Raw genomic sequence first — 16,113 nt, forward strand, 5'->3', positions numbered from 1 at the left:
CTATCCACATACTCATCTAAATCTAAAAAAATCACACCTACATATGCAATCTAGCTAAATGTCCAAGAAATGAGCTAGCTACACATTTTCTCTATTTCTAAAGCATGAAATGAGCTATACAAGTCAAGGAAGAAGAGAAAAACAAGCCCCAAACCTTTATCGCCGATGGATGGACGGGGAATCAAAGATCTTCACAAATGTGGTGAAGAAATGAGCAAGAACTCATCTCTCCCGAGCCAAGAACAGCAAGAACAAATGAGCTGAATGGCTCGGGCAGGAGGAGAGGGAAGAGGATAAGGGGGCCAAGAAGTTTTGTCCCGGTTGGAGCCACCAACCGGGACAAAAGGGTGGCATTTTATCCCGGTTGGTGGCTCCAACCGGAACAAAAGGCCCCTGTCCTCCGCTGGCCCGGCTAGCTGTTGGACCCGGGACAAAAGCCACATATTGTCCCGGGCCCAAAGGCTGCCGGGACAAATAGCCTGGAACAAAGACCTATTCTGTAGTAGTGTCTATGGGTTAGTACAAAGGAATGCATCCCATAAAAAGTCACATGTTGTGTAGGTAAGATGGCAATGAAGCTATACGTGAGACAAGATGTCTAGAGCCTAGACAATCGGGACTAAAGACGGTTGACAACCCGAACTAAAGGCGATTTTTGTAGCAGCGAAGATATGTCAGGTTATACTAATTTTGGTCATCGGCAAAAAGAACCCAACGTGACTAATTATATAGAACAAGCATGCCGGTAAGCTCCACTTCATAGAGTATATAGCCTGCAAGCTCCACTTCATGGGATACTTTCGAAATACGCCACCTGATCGGGCCTCCACCTCTTCCACGTACGTCCGTTCGCTCGAGAGCTAGCGTTAGGCGCACAGCGCTGGGGCAATTCGGCAGTAGTACGTGTTGCCAACTTCGCTTGACGACCAAGCAAATGCCGGCCGGGATATCTACGCGGACGGATCGAGCAAGCTGAGCTCAGGCGTCCCGGCACACCTCGCTTGTGCACGCGCACGACGACGGTGGGCGGGCGGAGGACCACGCCACGGCGCACGGGGTTGCGCCCGGGGTGCGTGCTTACAATACGGAGCGGCGCGGCCACCAGCGAGGCGAGGAGGGCAAGGCCAGGCCAGGCGCGCGGTCCCGGCCCCGCCGGTCGGTAGTGGGATCTCTCGACTCCAGCTCCACGTGACGGATCCCATCGGTGCCGGTGGGTCCGGCCGTGCTCCTGCTCCTGCTCCTGCTCGTGCGCGCGCGCGCCCCCACGCCCCCCCCCCCCCCCCCCATCCGCCCGCCGGAGCCGTCGCCGTCGGCGACTATTGGCCTCGCCGGGCCGGCCTCACCCTCGCGCCTATGGGGCCGATCGGTCGGGTGAGCAGGCGGCGATTCCCCCTCGTTTTCGCGCGTGCCTGTCGCCCTTGTCCCGTAGTCGCAACTCCATCCCAAACCGCGTGGAGCACAGGAAGAGGCACAGGCCTGCCTGCCATTGTCTGTATGGGGCCCAGCAGCAACTGGCGGAGAGGCGGCCTGGGTGGTTTGCGGCCCAACGCTTTGAAATACTGACGACTTCCAAGATGGTACTGATCGATTTCGATTGATCTGGACGTTTGTTTGGTTGGTCGGGCAAGATTTTTTTTTCTCTCTCTCTCACTCTTCTTCCTTGGTAACGAAGTACTACTAGGTCCAACGAAAAAGAAAATGAGATGTGGTAATGATGCTATCGTTCTATCTAGCCAAACTGAGGCTCTAGTCGAACCGGTTGAAAATATTGTTGGAACTGCTGGGGGGGAAAAAAGAAAGAGAAGTGTTGCCAAGTGTTCGGCACATTTTGGACACCCGTGGTCACCCATGCCGCCGTATACAACGAACGAAGCGAGCACAGCAAGATGGCATGCTCCCGATCTTATTTTTCACAAAAGGAAATTCTAGTACAAATAAAAGAAAACGAATATCCATGTTATTTTTTTCTTTGGAAAGATGAATACCCATGTTCCAAACGTATGCACCTCGAGCACGGCGATCAAAACTGGGGCAACACGCTAGCTTGACATTCAGTGCCGCGCGACCGGAATCTACCGAACAATTGAACAAAGTCTACGTGACCAAGAAGCCCCGGCAGCCCCGATGCCGCTCACGTTCCCAAACCAAACAAGAAACAAGAAAAAGGTTGCATGATGGCGTGCATGTGCGCAGGATCGCATTTGCATACAGAAAAAAGCTGGGGGTCGTGCAGTGCAGTGCAGTTAGCAAAAGCGTGCTCCATGCGACGCGACCACATACTCTAGGAGCGTGCATGATTCGGTCAAAGATCTAGCAGGCCTTCTTTAGTCTTTACTACCAACTAGTACTAGGAGAGTACACTAGCAAAATCTACGGCATGGCGTCACGGCCTATAAAGCGAAAAGAAAGCAGCTGCTGCGTACTCCTAGTTGCGGCATAATAAACTATCACGGCAACTGGGGCAATAATTGCGGTGGTGCAGGGAAATGTGAGGGCCAAGCTGCCCCTGGACAGAGTAAAAAGTCATCATCCTCTAGTCTAGTAGTACCAATCAAAGTATCAGGCTGCAACTTGCCATGCTTGCTCGGTTATTAGTTTATACCAACCGAGATTGTGTGTGGTTTTGGTTTGGGCCTTTGGAAAGGTTGACGCCAAAGTCGTGGTGGGTGGTTTGATGCGCGTGCGTGCGGCCATCGACACTGCTTGCGTTCACGGACTTCGCATGCCATGTTACTCTTCTATCATTGGCCATGGCCGTGATGCTGCACCTACTACTCGTAGGTAAGGCTTCACGTACCAACGAACGGACACGTGCCGCCCGTTTACCCCTTTTTCCTAGTCCGTCTCACCGTGCAGCCATGCAGCACGAATCAGAACAGACCGTACCCTTCATGTGTGTCACGCAGGCAGAAACACCAGGCAAAGCAGGCGCAAAGGCGATGGCAAGAAAGAACAGCGGTATTGCAGCCCATGTTAGTACTCTAAAACAGAAGAAAGGCAAGTATCTTCAATCTTACTATTAAAGTAACAACATTGCAATCATCAACGAATACGCAGCCATGTCAAGACGGAAACGGACCAGCCTTTTGGCAGCCCGGACAAATTCAGTGTTCGCACAACCTAACTAATGTTCTTTCCATGTACTTTTATTGTAGCTTTACATTTGAGCCCGGCCCACTTAAGATCCACCTCAGCATGGGCCTTACGAGCTCCTGAGCAGCCTTGCCGCTATGTGCGTCAGGCAATACAGTATGTATAATGCAGTATGACTAGAGTAATCCTGTTGGCTACAACCCATTTTTAAGTCTGATGTAACGGAACCACTAAAGGAGAATCGACAACAATCAGTTCGCGGGCAATGGAAGTCAGACGACCAACCAATTAACTTCTATACGCACAGTTCATTGTGATGCAGCAGGAAGTGGCTCGCTGGCCTGGAGAAGCTCGTCAAGCAGACCGGTGAACATGACGGAATCGGTCTCCTTGGGCTTGAACTTGAGGAGCGCGGAAGGTACCAGGTCCTCCTCTTGCAATGTGCGTGCCCGCTCCCCTGGTTTTGGGAAATGAGGTACCACGCGCGGCTTAGGAACAGCTGGACAGATGAGCTCGAATTCCAAACCTGGCTGCTTCAGAGCAGATGCGACGAACTGCATCAGGCAAAACAGTACATCAGTCAGGTGCTACAAACCAACAAGTAGTGTGGTTCAAACAGTCAATGCAAGAATGTTGGTTTAAACAGAGTTAGCTCAGCTTGCTGCATGAAAATGATGAACAGCTACAGGACTCCTACAGAAACAAGCTAACCTATGATGACTGCAAGTCTTCAACAGCAGACTATCGAAGCTTGGAAACAAGAAAATGGCATGCATAAGATACAAGGTTATACATTAACAGACGGTTTCAAGTAGAAAGGGTGACAACATAACATGATGTACAGGAAACAGTTACAACACTTCTTTACAAAAATAAGCTAGCCTACATAATAACAAGTGGGATGCTCAATGCATATCAGATAAAAAGAAATAAACCATGTTGATACTAGCATGTGTATTGTAGCAAGGCTTGCCAGGAGTGAAATTTGAACATCATGTGTACCTGACCTAGTCAAGTACTGTACCCAAAAACAACAAACAACAAAAAAATAACACACCATGCACTACCATGAGGATTCCTCAGCAAGTCAAATGACTGTAGAGGCTACAAAGCTCAGACAAACAGGTTCCACATGTGGATCTTGTGCAACCTAGGAAGTGAATGCGCTGAGTAAGGTCTGGGACAATTGAGTGTGTGTGCAAAGCTTGGTCACATAGGATCCAACCAATTGGACAGCGAAAAAGGAACTTGAAATTGAAAGTGAGCCACGAGACAACTTTATCAACAGTCCACTATCACTGTAACTCCTATATTGACTTATATGGAGTCTTTAAAGTTAAGACTCACATTGAGGCCCATGGTGAGACCCAATTACAAGTTTTATAAGTGTTTGATTTACGGATCCAAATGGTGAATGACTGGATGGTTCACCAATCCAACTCTGAACGAATCGTAATGATTTGATAAGTTGGTCCATCAATATCTTATATGAGTTATAAACAAAGTATTGGTAGAAAAACAAAGAATGTGGTCATCATCCTTCCAAAGTTATGCGATGATGCCATCTTGGATCAATCTAGCATACGATGAAGCAATTCCTCAAACAAAACACCCCAGTTGTTATCTGATTCATCCCTCCACAGATAACTCATTTTAGAGGTCACAGTTTCCAGGATACAACTTTTACCACTAATGCCAAATAAATTGTTTTAAAGAAGTTAGAACCAATGGAATCAATCACGCCAATTGCCAAATGATGTACAGTTCAAAGAGTACACATGTTCAGTATATTTACATGTTTTAGTATGTTATCAACAACGGAACATTAGTGGATTCTTCAACATCAACATAGCCTTTTTTCCCAAGCAAGTTGGGGTATGCTAGAGATGAAACCCGAAAGAAATAAGTTCAAGGTTCAGGCACATTGATACTTAAAATAGTGGATACTAAATCAAGAAAACATGGATACTTAAAAAACATGACAAATCATCAAAAGAAACAAGCATGGTACCTCATATAGTGAACCAGTGGCCTCTCCTGGAAGGAATACACCCTGAAGAATCACTCTATCTGGAAACTGAACTCTGATGACTGCTTGCTTATACTTCTGTCGAGCAGCCAATGCCTGCTTCTCCTTGTAAGATTTTGGAATTAGCAGTCGAGATTGCTCTAGCCTTTCCCTTCTCATCCTTGCTTCATTTCTTATCTCCTCTCCGCTAAGATTGTAAAAAGAATCTGGTACATCATTACCTGCAACAGAACTCCCAGGAACAGAGAAGAATACCCGAATCTGCAAAGTGGGCAAAGGATAGCACCTCAATAAGTTGCATCCTAATAATGTATAACTAGGAAGACAAGAAAATGTATATTGAAAAAACAGTTCTGAATTATTTGAGGTTTACTAATATTTACTTGACACAAAGCATGTAATCAGGAAAATGATACTCTGTTATAACTGACACTGCCTCTGAGCAAAAATAATGACAAACGGATAAATATTAGCCATATTTATAGGTCACACTGATTATTGAGTTTTGCATACGCCAGCCAATTCAGCCCAAAAGCTTAAGGTGATGGGAAGAGGTGGGCAATTCACTTATACTTCAACACTCCCCCTCACGTGTAGGCTCCACCAGGCCTCAAACGTGAAAATTGGAGTCGGCTGCAATTATTTTATTTAATTATGCCTGCCAGGATTCGAACTTGCGAACTCTGGCCCTGATACCATATTGAGTTGCATGCACCAACCAATTCAACCCAAAAGCTTAGGTTGAGGTGGGCAATTCACTTATACTTCAACATAGATAGCCAAGTGTCTTGAGTTCTTGACATTTTTGCTGGTCAAACATATCAATGATGTATCTGTTGGTGTATATAGAGGCCCATGTATAGAAACTATATATCCCACCCTTCTAGGATTTCGAGGAATACAAGCAATTATTCTCTCCTACCTCTCTTACATGGTATCAGATAGCTTCTCCTTCCTCTAGCCGCCGCCGCCGCCATGGCTGGCCGGCCGCCGCCTTCCCTTCCCCACTTTGCTGCTGCTGTCACCTTTACCGACGCCGCCGCTGGCCCCATGGCCGGCCGGCCGGCATCACCCTCCCTCTTCTACGCCACCGCCATGGCCGCCCCTCCTCCTCTTTCTTCCTTTCCCGGCGGCAACTCCCCTATTTCTGCGTGGATTCCGGCCGCCGGCTCATCCTCTGTTCTAGGCGCCACCCCCTCTGCTCTGGGAGCCTCGCGGGCGCCCTACGTCGCCGTCGCGCTGACTCCAGCAGCGGGCGGGGCCCCTCCCGGCACGCAAGCCCCTGCTGTGCCGGCGCCACCAGCTCCTGTCGCCGCGCCGCCGTTGGACCGGGTCTGGGCCAGCGCCGCCGCGCCCTCCCGCAGCAGCGCACTGGGCCGCCGCCGACGCCCCTGCTCATGGCCTGGCGCGCCCTGGGCCACGGCCGCCGCTGCTAGTAACCGCGCCCGCGCCGCCCGTAACCGCGCTCGCGCTGCTCGTGGCCGCGCACACGGCGCTCCCGGCCGTCGCGCCCGCCGTGCGGGCGCCCACCGCGCATGCCGTCGCGCCCAGAGACCCCACGCGTGCCGCTGCCTCCCTCGCCGCCGCGTGGCCTGCGTTCGGGATGCCCCCGCGGACGCGCCGTTCGCCGCCACCGCCTTCAGCAGGCATCCGATCGCCGCCGGCACTGCTACGGCCGAAGCTGCTCTCGCCGCGGCCCTCCTCGCCGTCAAGACCCACCAGGCTCCGTCCTCTGGATCTGGATCCCGGACTGACCCCCTCCTTGGTGCTCCTCTCACTGGCCAGACAGGGAGTGGGGGAGGCCACGGGCGTCGTCGTCGGGGGCGGACGTGGTGGTGGTGCTGGTGGCGCTACCTCTGGTGGTACTGGTGGAGGCCGTCGGGGCACTCTGACCCCAACTCCGGCTCCCACTCCTGCTCCTGGAGGTACGCCCTGGCCATCTTTCAGCGCCCCATGGCCAGGGCGCATCCCGATGTGGCCGTTTCAGGGTCAGGGCGGGGGGTGCTCGGCCTCAGCCCCGGCCGGCGGCCATGCTCGCCGCTGCTGCTCCCCTGTTCGCGCAGTCCTTCAGCGCCATGGGGCAGACGCCGCCGGTCAGCACCGAGTGGATCGCCGACTCGGGTGCCTCCTTCCACACCACCCCACATGTCGGTATCCTCTCTTCTGTCCGACCCCCACACCCCTCTTGTCCTTCTTCCATCATGGTTGGTGACGGGTCTTGCCTTCCTATCACAGCCGTGGGTTCTGCTCCTGGCTCCTTTTGTCTTTCCAATGTCCTTGATGCTCCTCAGATGGTTCATAACATTCTTTTCATTCATCAGTTTATAGCTGACAATTCTTGTTCCATCGAGTTTGATTCTTCTGGCATCACTGTAAAGGATTCGGCCTCCCGGCGTCCGCTACTCCAGTGTGACAGCACGGGGCCCCTTTACACCCTTCGCCTTCCTTCTTCCGCTGCACCACTCTCGCCTTCTTCTTCGCCCTGGCCGTCTTGGTCTGCCGCTTTTGCCGCAACGCCGTCTTCCACCACCTGGCACCGCCGTCTTGGTCACCCTGGTCGCGACGTTCTGGCTCAGCTCAGTCATAGTGCCAATGTTCCTGGTACTAGGGCTTCTGCTGAGCCCCTCTGCCCTGCGTGCTAGCTCGGTTGTCATGTTCGGCTCCCTTTTTCTTCTTCTTCTTCGCATGCGACGCATGCATTTGATCTTGTTTACTGTGACCTGTGGACCTCTCCTGTACTTAGCCTTTCTGGTTATAAGTACTATCTGGTGGTGGTTGATGACTTCTCGCACTACTCTTGGACGTTTCCTTTGCGCGCCAAGTCTGAGACCTTCCCCACCCTCCTCCACTTCTTTGCCTGGGTGTCCACTCAGTTCGGCCTCACCGTTAAGGCCGTCCAGTGTGACAACGGGCGGAAGTTCGACAACTCCACCTCCCATTCTTTCTTCCTCTCTCTCGGGGTGTTCAGCTGCGTATGTCTTGTCCGTATACCTCTCCTCAGAACGGCAAGGCTGAGCGGATGATTCGCACGCCGAACGACATCGTGCGCACCCTTCTGATCCAGGCCTCTCTGCCCCCGCGCTTCTGGGCTGAGAGCCTCCACACGGCCACCTACTTGCTCAACCGTCTTCCGTCTACTACTTGTCCTGCTCCCACTCCACACCACGTTATTTTCGGTACCCCTCCTCGCTACGACCATCTTCGGGTCTTCGGGTGTGCGTGTTACCCTAACACCTCCGCCACTGCTCCTCACAAGCTGGCGCCCCGCTCGACTCGTTGTGTGTTCCTTGGTTACTCCCCTGACCACAAGGGGTATCGATGCTTTGATATCACCTCTCGCCGCGTCCTGATCCCCCGACACGTCGTCTTTGACGAGTCAGATTTCCCCTACTCCACCTCCTCCACACCTTCTCCTGACCCCGAGCTGGAGTCTCTGCTTCCGACTGGCCCGGTGGTTCAGCAACCTTTTCCTGTCCGTCCTTTCCATGCAGGTTTTCCCGGCACACCGGCGCCGCTTCCGGTGATCCCTGCTGCGCCACGTGCGGCCCCAGTGCCCGCGATCGCGCCACGCGCGGCCCCCGGACCTCCTGTCGTGCCGTGCGCGGACCCGGTGTTTCCTGCTGCGCCACGCGCGACCCCGGTGCCTCTCCCTGCACCTGCGTGGTATGCTCAGCCGGTGCAGGTGTACCGGCGTCGTTCGCTGCCGACACTGGCGCCGCCTCCTGGCCCGGAGGTTCCTGCAGCGCCTACACCGGAGCCGTCGTCGTCGTCGCCGCCGCCGCCGCCGCCGCCGCCACTGGCTCCCTCTCGAGCCGAGCCGGCGGTGTACCACCCGCCAGTCATCCATCGGGATCCTCAGCATATCCATCCTATGGTGACTCGGCGGAGGGCATCTCAGGCCGCGACTCTCTCCGCCACAGAGAGCGAGCCACGGGTCTCTCCGGTACCCTCCTCTGTCCGCGACGCCTTGGCGGATCCTCACTGGCGTCGCGCGATGGAAGAGGAGTACGCGGCTCTTCTTGCCAACCAGACGTGGGATCTCGTGCCGCGTCTGTCTGGTTGCAATGTGGTGACTGGCAAGTGGATCTGGACGCATAAGCGTCGGGCTGATGGCACACTGGAGCGATACAAGGCTCGCTGGGTTCTCCGAGGATCCACACAGCGGCCTGGTGTGGACTATGACGAGACCTTCAATCCAGTCGTGAAGCCCGCTACGATGCGCACGGTCCTCTCACTTGCGCTCTCGCGCTCTTGGCCTGTGCACCAGCTGGACGTGAAGAATGTGTTTCTTCACGGCACTCTGTCAGAGACTGTCTACTGCTCTCAGCCAACGGGATTTGTGGACTCGAGTCGTCCGGATATGGTCTGTCGGCTCAACAAGTCTCTCTATGGTCTGAAGCAGGCTCCTCGGGCTTGGTACTCTCGGTTCGCCATGTTCTTGCTGACATTGGGGTTCACCGAGGCCAAGTCTGACACGTCTCTCTTCATCTACCGCCGTGGGGATGAGACTGCCTATCTGCTACTATATGTCGATGACATTGTGCTCACAGCCTCCAGTCAGCGATTGCTTTAGAGTGTAATATCCTCTCTGCAGCAGTAGTTTGCTATGAAGGATCTGGGTCAGCTCCACCACTTCTTGGGCACTGTTGAGCCTCGCTCGTCTGGTCTTCTCCTTCACCAGCCGCAGTACGCATTTGATATTCTGGAGCGGGCTGAGATGACTGATTGCAAGCCCTACTCCACCCCTGTCGACACTCAGCCGAAGCTGTCTGTTGATCTGGGTGATCCGGTGGCTGATCCTACTGCCTACCGGAGTCTGGCCGGCGCTTTGCAGTACCTCACCTTCACCAGGCCGGACCTCACCTACGCGGTTCAGCAGGTCTGTCTCCATATGCATTATCCCCGGGAGTCACACCTTGCTGCGCTGAAGCGTCTCCTCCGCTACGTCCGTGGCACCCTGGACCTCGGCCTGGTTCTTCACCGCTCGTCCTCTACTGAGCTGGTTGTCTACACCAACGCTGACTGGGCTGGCTGTCCGGACACTCGTCGATCCACTTCCGGCTACGCCGTCTTCCTCGACGGCAACCTGGTCTCCTGGTCGTCCAAGCGGCAGCCGGTTGTCTCCCGCTCCAGTGCCGAGGCAGAGTACCGTGCTGTTGCTAACGGCGTGGCGGAGGCGTCCTGGCTACGACAGCTCTTGGCGGAGCTCCACAGCCCGCTCGCCAAGAGCACGCTCGTCTACTGCGACAACGTCAGCGCCGTGTATCTCTCCACCAACCCCGTCCAGCATCAGCGGACGGAACACATGGAGATTGACTTGCACTTCGTGCGCGACAGGGTCGCAATCGGCGATGTTCGGGTACTCCATGTCCCGACCACCTCCCAGTTTGCTGACATCTTCACCAAGGGACTACCCTCCTCGACCTTCTCGGAGTTTCGCTCCAGCCTCAACGTAGCAGGTGGCTAGTTGTGGCCGCGGGGGGGTATTTGCCCTTTGTACTTTCTTCTTGTCCAGTCTTGAACACCGCTGCGTCGGCAGTTCAGACTGCGGGGGGATGTTAGTTTTCTTGTTGTCCAGTCTTGAACACCGCTGCGCCGGTAGTTCAGACTGGGGGGGGTGTTGGTGTATCTAGAGGCCCATCTAGAGGCCTATATATAGGAACTATATATCCCACCCTTCTAGGGTTTGGAGGAATACAAGCAATTATTCTCTCCTACCTCTCTTACAGTATCAGGCAGTGGCATGGTCCTAATAAATAGCTAATTCCAATGGATACTGGAAATGCTGGATATATAACTGTGAGGAACATATCAATTCAGAATCTCTTATTCAAAGTGTGCTATCTCAACATGCATGTTTATCCCAACATGGGGACATGTCATGAGATTCAATCATGAAAACCAAGATACTCAGTTAAGGGCATAAGTCGCATGTTTCCATGTTGAAGTAGAACAATTTGTCTGAATGAAGATTAAGAAAGAAAAAGATCCATTGAAGTAGATGGCATGTCAGTTTTTTGTGCAATTTTAGCCAGGTTCTTTTCTTTTTTTGCTTATGTTGATCTGTGATTTATTCATGAAAATAAACAGGAAGGAAGCAACAGAAGAAACTCATTCACATATTTCTGGCAGCATGTAATAACATTCACAAACCTGAGAAGCTGTGTAAAAATGAAGAGTGCTCAATGAAGTAACATTATATCAAATCAGTGAAAAAAAAATTTCAAATACGCAGGGGAGCTGCATATTATTTCATTACAACAGAACGAGTAACAAGTAGAACACCATACCAACACTTCACAAGATTAACATCAAATGCGCTAGACTCATTTAGAAAACGACCTGACTAGATAATAATAGCACCTAGTTGATCCCAAAGACCAACCATTGACGCTCCTTTGCTAAAACATCATGAACATCTTGAGAAAAAGACATTAATGTTGAAGAAAAGGGCTATGTAGGTTAGGTCCTCATATCCTTAATCTCTAATCAACATAGAAGAGGGGTAAATAAATGCCAATGTTACTCTTCTGGAATTCAGTTCAATATTAATACATATCAAAGATTCAATAGCCAGTAGTCCATGCCTCCATGGCAGAACAGTAAGTAAAATGAGAAACATCGTAAAGATTCAATGACATCATAAACTTGAATGTCACCATGTCAAGGACCACACGTCATGTATCAGTAAGTCCCATATGCACATTTCTAATCACAAATGAAGTGCAGTGTATTGGTTAATATATGTTAGGTGCAGTATATTGGCTTTTATACGTATATCATGTTTTTCAAGTTTATAGCTAATGTTCCACTAATACCTCGAAGAAATGATGGCATTTTTGGTAAATACATACTATGTGTTTAGGTACATGCTTCTAGAATTTTACACTGGTATATGTTTATATTATCATGCATAATTACTATCTCATAACGAAGTTAGCAACCCATGTGCACAACTGAAACAGGTAGTACATCTAAGTAAATGCAGAAACGTTACAAATTAAGCAAAACGAACTACCAAATTGTGCAAAACTGACTATCAGTGGCGGAAGCAGGAAATAAACTTGAGGGGGGGGCATATTTCATACTATATGGTGGTGTTTATTATAAAGAGCATATAAGGTGTGTTTTCAACATTCTTCTAATGTTTACGCATGCATTGGGTACATAAAGGTTAAGATTTATGTTACACAGAAGATTCTTTTGAGACTTTCTACTTGTAGGATGACATCAAAATGAAGGGAAAGGAATTATACATTATGCCCTGCAGCTCTAGTGCATCATCAACTATATGATTCCTTTTATTAGAAGAATCAACCATCATCCTACTCCATTTTAGAGTTAACCATGATTTCCTTACAAGATTAACAGCTAGTAATTTTACACTACGGAGTCAAAACTTGCATTGAGAGAGCATATATCATATCGAAAAACAAATTTGGGCAGACTGATGGAAAGTGTCGTGTTTCATGGCCTTGCAGGGGTTTGCTTCTGGGCTTGCGCATGCCAGGTGTTGCGATGCTGCCAGTCGCCTACTAGCTGCTGCAGGGTGCTGCTGCCTAGACCTAAGACGTTACTCGCCTCCTCCACCGTTAATTAATTATTTGTGCACTCCATCGACCAGAAAGACGCAAAGACACATGCTACGTGCATGTTTGGTGATTTGTTGGTTGTTGCCCTAGTGCTACAATACATACATGATGTTAGAGGTTAAGTGCTGACATATGTTTTAGCTTGCTAAGCTTTGGAAAATGGAAACGCCCACGCAGCTCTCACAAAGTTGCTCACGTGCTACAGGGTGCCGTTACCCCTGGTGGCACCCCCCCATGGTTCCGCCACGCAGTTGATTATGTTGGAACAGACAAATTAAAGCTCATATCAAACTGAAATAGCCTAAATTATGTACTAGAATAATTTTATTCACAAATTTCTGGCAACACACAATGACATTCGCAAACTTAACTTATGTACTCCCACCAATTCCAAATGTAGGTCATTTTCCAGTCAGTCAATTTTCTTTAACTTGGGTCATCAATATATGAAAAGTTACATAGATTGACAACATATAGTTGATGTTACTATATTCATCATGTATAATGCTTTCATAACATGTAACCTTCTCTAATTAAAATAGTATACTTTTATGTAAATACTGTAAGTCAAAGTGTGATATTGAGAATGTACCGATGTACTAAACAACTTACATTTGGAATCAGAGGGAATAACAAATGAAGAAACATGATATGAATAAATGACAAAAACATCATGAATACATCGAGAAAAGCGCCAAATTCCGTACATGAATGTGAAAGTAAAGGGCCATGTTTTATACTCTTATGTACAGTTTGGTTCCTCACGTTCCTGATCCCTAATAAGCGGTGTACCAAGAAACATATTGGAATTTTACTCTTTTGGAATTCATTTTAATGTCTGATTGATGCATTTCGAAGATAAGCACAGGCAAAAATACAATCACGTCACTCCACCGGCTCATGGCAAGACTGCAAGTTACAATATAAACAGATCCTACAATTTACTTCACAAAATAAATAAGAAACATCATAAATAATCAACAACATTGTAAACATGAATGTCAGAGAACTAAAATGAATGTACGTCACATATCAGTAAGTTCCACATGCCATTTCTAATCCCCAACAAAGTGCAGAATATTGGTTAATATGTGTCTCATGCCTTTTCAATTTATAGCTAATATCCCAATAATACCTTGAAGAAATGGTGATAAATTTGGTAAAATACATACTAAGTTTTAAGTACATGCTTCTATTTTGCAATCTTCAATGTTTAAACTATTTATAAGTAATTTCTATATCTGCTAACCATGTTACAAGGCATCTGTACACCCGAAACAAGCACAAACTTAGTGGTACATGAAAAACAGTGCAGAAATGGCATACCATAAGCAAATGAAACTACCAAATTGAGTCAGTTTATTGACGGGAGTGTACGTACTAGCCAATTAACTTGAAACCAAATTGAAGGCTGTATGAAACTGAACACCAGCTCACCTGTCGATCAATGGTCTTGCTGGCCTCCTCCTGCCCACCAACCCCATTGCTGCAGCTCTCCTTGGAGTCCGTCTCCACCTGAGCTGGTGATGCCGAGGGGTGTGCCCTCTCGAGCAAGAGCACAGCCCTCCTGATCTCGCTGAGCCTCGCGTCCCCGGGCACCTCGTCCATCACCGCGAAGAGCTCCCCGCCCTCGTCCCCGACCCGGAACCCGACGGCCTCCAGGAGCTCCATCCCGCCCTCCCTGTCCGCCACGGCCTCCTTGATCCGCGGGTTCCCCAGCCTCACCCGCCTGAACTTGTCGCTCCCGGGCTCCCGGAGCAGGTTGCCCAGCAGGCGCTTGAGCACCTCCACGGCGGCCGCGGGCGGGGGCGGGTCGGCGGCGAGGTACGCGGCGGCGCGCGCGCGGGCGCCCCCCGCCGACGCGAGGCACCCGTCGAGGTGCTCGGAGACCGCGAGCTCGGACCGGAACGCGTCCCCGCAGCTCGGGCACGCGACGGTGGGTGCGGGCGCGGCGCCGTTCGCGTCGGGGCGGCGGGAGGAGGAGGAGATGAGGGGCGTGAAGGGGGTGAAATCGGCTGGCGCGGGCGGGGGAGGCGGCGATGGCTGCTTTGGGGCGGGCCTGGGGTTAGGGGTAGGGTTTGTGGGGCGGGAAGCGGGGTGGGAGGAGGAGGGAGAGGGGCCGGAGCCGAGGACGTGGGAGGTGCCCTTGAAGGAGGAGGGGGTCCCGGACGAGGTGACCTTCTTCATGAAATCCTTCATCTTGTCCTTCATCATCGCGGCCGGCGGCGGCGGAGGAAGAGGAGGAGCACGCTTGGGTTGGGTGGTGCCGGGAAGGGAATCAGGGGATTGGGGCGTCTCGTCAGGCGTGGAAGCGCTCACGCGGAGTGGACTTCGGCCGTGGTAGAGAGGTTGTCGCCGCGGGGACGAAGCAAACGAGGAAGAAAATGCAGCAGCAATAAAAAAGCAGGGGATATCCAGCTTGCTTGCAGGGAAATCGTCTGTTTGGCTGTGCTTAGCTTTTTTTTTTTTTTTTGAGGGGGGCTGTGCTTAGCTGCCAAGGCATCTTCGCTGGACAGGGTCACCGGAGGCGGGCCGGCAAACCTGGCGGTTCCGCGTCTTTTTTATTTTTGTATTTTTCAAAAAAAATTACAAAAATATATTTTTGATTTTAAGTTTTACAGTTCTAGACCCCTACCGTCCGGCAGGGGGCCTACCGTCCGGCAGGGAGGCGGTAGGGACCTATATGTAAATAAAAATAAATTTATTTTGCACAGAGGTCCTTGGAGGGAGCCTGCCGCCCCACTGTGGGGCGGCAGGGGGCCTGCCGCCCGGCAGTGGGGTGGCATGCTCCCTCCTCAAATATAAAACTTCGCCCCTTTCCTCTGCGCCCTCATTTTCTACCCACGAGATCTAGAGGGGGGAGAGGGAGAGAGGAGGGGTGAGGGAGGTAAAAAAACCGGCGAAGCCCTACAGGATTTTGGATCCGAACTGCAGGTAACTAATATTTCTCAACTTTGTCATTCCAGATTTTTTGTACGTTTAATTTTATGATTAGTATTTTTTATTATTGTAAGCACTTAAGGTTCGGATTAGTGGTTATAATTGAAGGCATAGTATATTTGTAGATATTAGATTAATTAAAATGAAGTCTTTGTATGGCCAGATATGTCGAGCAAAGTGACATTTCAAGTTCATTACGGTGACTTCTATAGAATTACTCATGATTCCTATGGAGTAAATCTATCAGCATTGGAAAGAATACAGTGCAGTCTTGATAAACCCCTAGAGAGGAGTTTTGAGTCCATACGGAAATGTCTTCACAAGATGTTCAATGTGAATCCAAAGACCCATTTGTTTACGGTTCATACCTTGACTTCCTGGGAAGCTAATGGGGATTTCTGGGAGTTGACGTATATAAGTAGTACGGAAGAATGGCAACATTACATGCACGCAGCTCTT

The 16,113-nt window shown here is 50.5% G+C and overlaps 1 protein-coding gene across 2 annotated transcripts; it reads right to left on the bottom strand.

Moving 5' to 3' along the window:
• Positions 1 to 2,994: 2,994 nt before the first annotated feature.
• Positions 2,995 to 15,141, bottom strand: LOC120679089 (plant UBX domain-containing protein 2-like). Of its 2 annotated transcripts, XR_005676966.1 has the most exons (4): positions 14,152 to 15,141; positions 5,105 to 5,383; positions 3,237 to 3,647; positions 2,995 to 3,205 (listed from the first exon to the last, which is right to left on the bottom strand). XR_005676966.1 is itself a non-coding variant. In XM_039960597.1 (3 exons), exons 1-3 carry the CDS (start codon positions 14,926 to 14,928, stop codon positions 3,402 to 3,404), a joined length of 1,302 nt encoding a protein of 433 aa, XP_039816531.1. In that variant the 5' UTR covers positions 14,929 to 15,141; the 3' UTR covers positions 3,034 to 3,401. The 2 variants fall into 2 exon arrangements, 1 of the variants encoding a protein (XP_039816531.1); XM_039960597.1 differs by having other exon boundaries at positions 3,034 to 3,647.
• Between the last annotated feature and the right edge of the window lie 972 nt (positions 15,142 to 16,113).

The sequence above is a fragment of the Panicum virgatum genome, chromosome 2K (assembly GCF_016808335.1).
Source record: "Panicum virgatum strain AP13 chromosome 2K, P.virgatum_v5, whole genome shotgun sequence".
In the NCBI taxonomy this organism is placed as follows: Eukaryota; Viridiplantae; Streptophyta; class Magnoliopsida; order Poales; family Poaceae; genus Panicum; species Panicum virgatum.

What these genes read in the sequence shown, in the direction of transcription:
- LOC120679089 (XM_039960597.1), bottom strand. Translation starts at nt 14,928, where the DNA reads ATGATGAAGGACAAGATGAAGGATTTCATGAAGAAGGTCACCTCGTCC. An exon ending in GCAAGACCATTGATCGACAG is followed by an intron (nt 5,384 to 14,151) that starts GTGAGCTGGTGT and finishes CCCACTTTGCAG; the next exon opens with ATTCGGGTATTCTTCTCTGT. An exon ending in CCACTGGTTCACTATATGAG is followed by an intron (nt 3,648 to 5,104) that starts GTACCATGCTTG and finishes TGCCTGATGCAG; the next exon opens with TTCGTCGCATCTGCTCTGAA.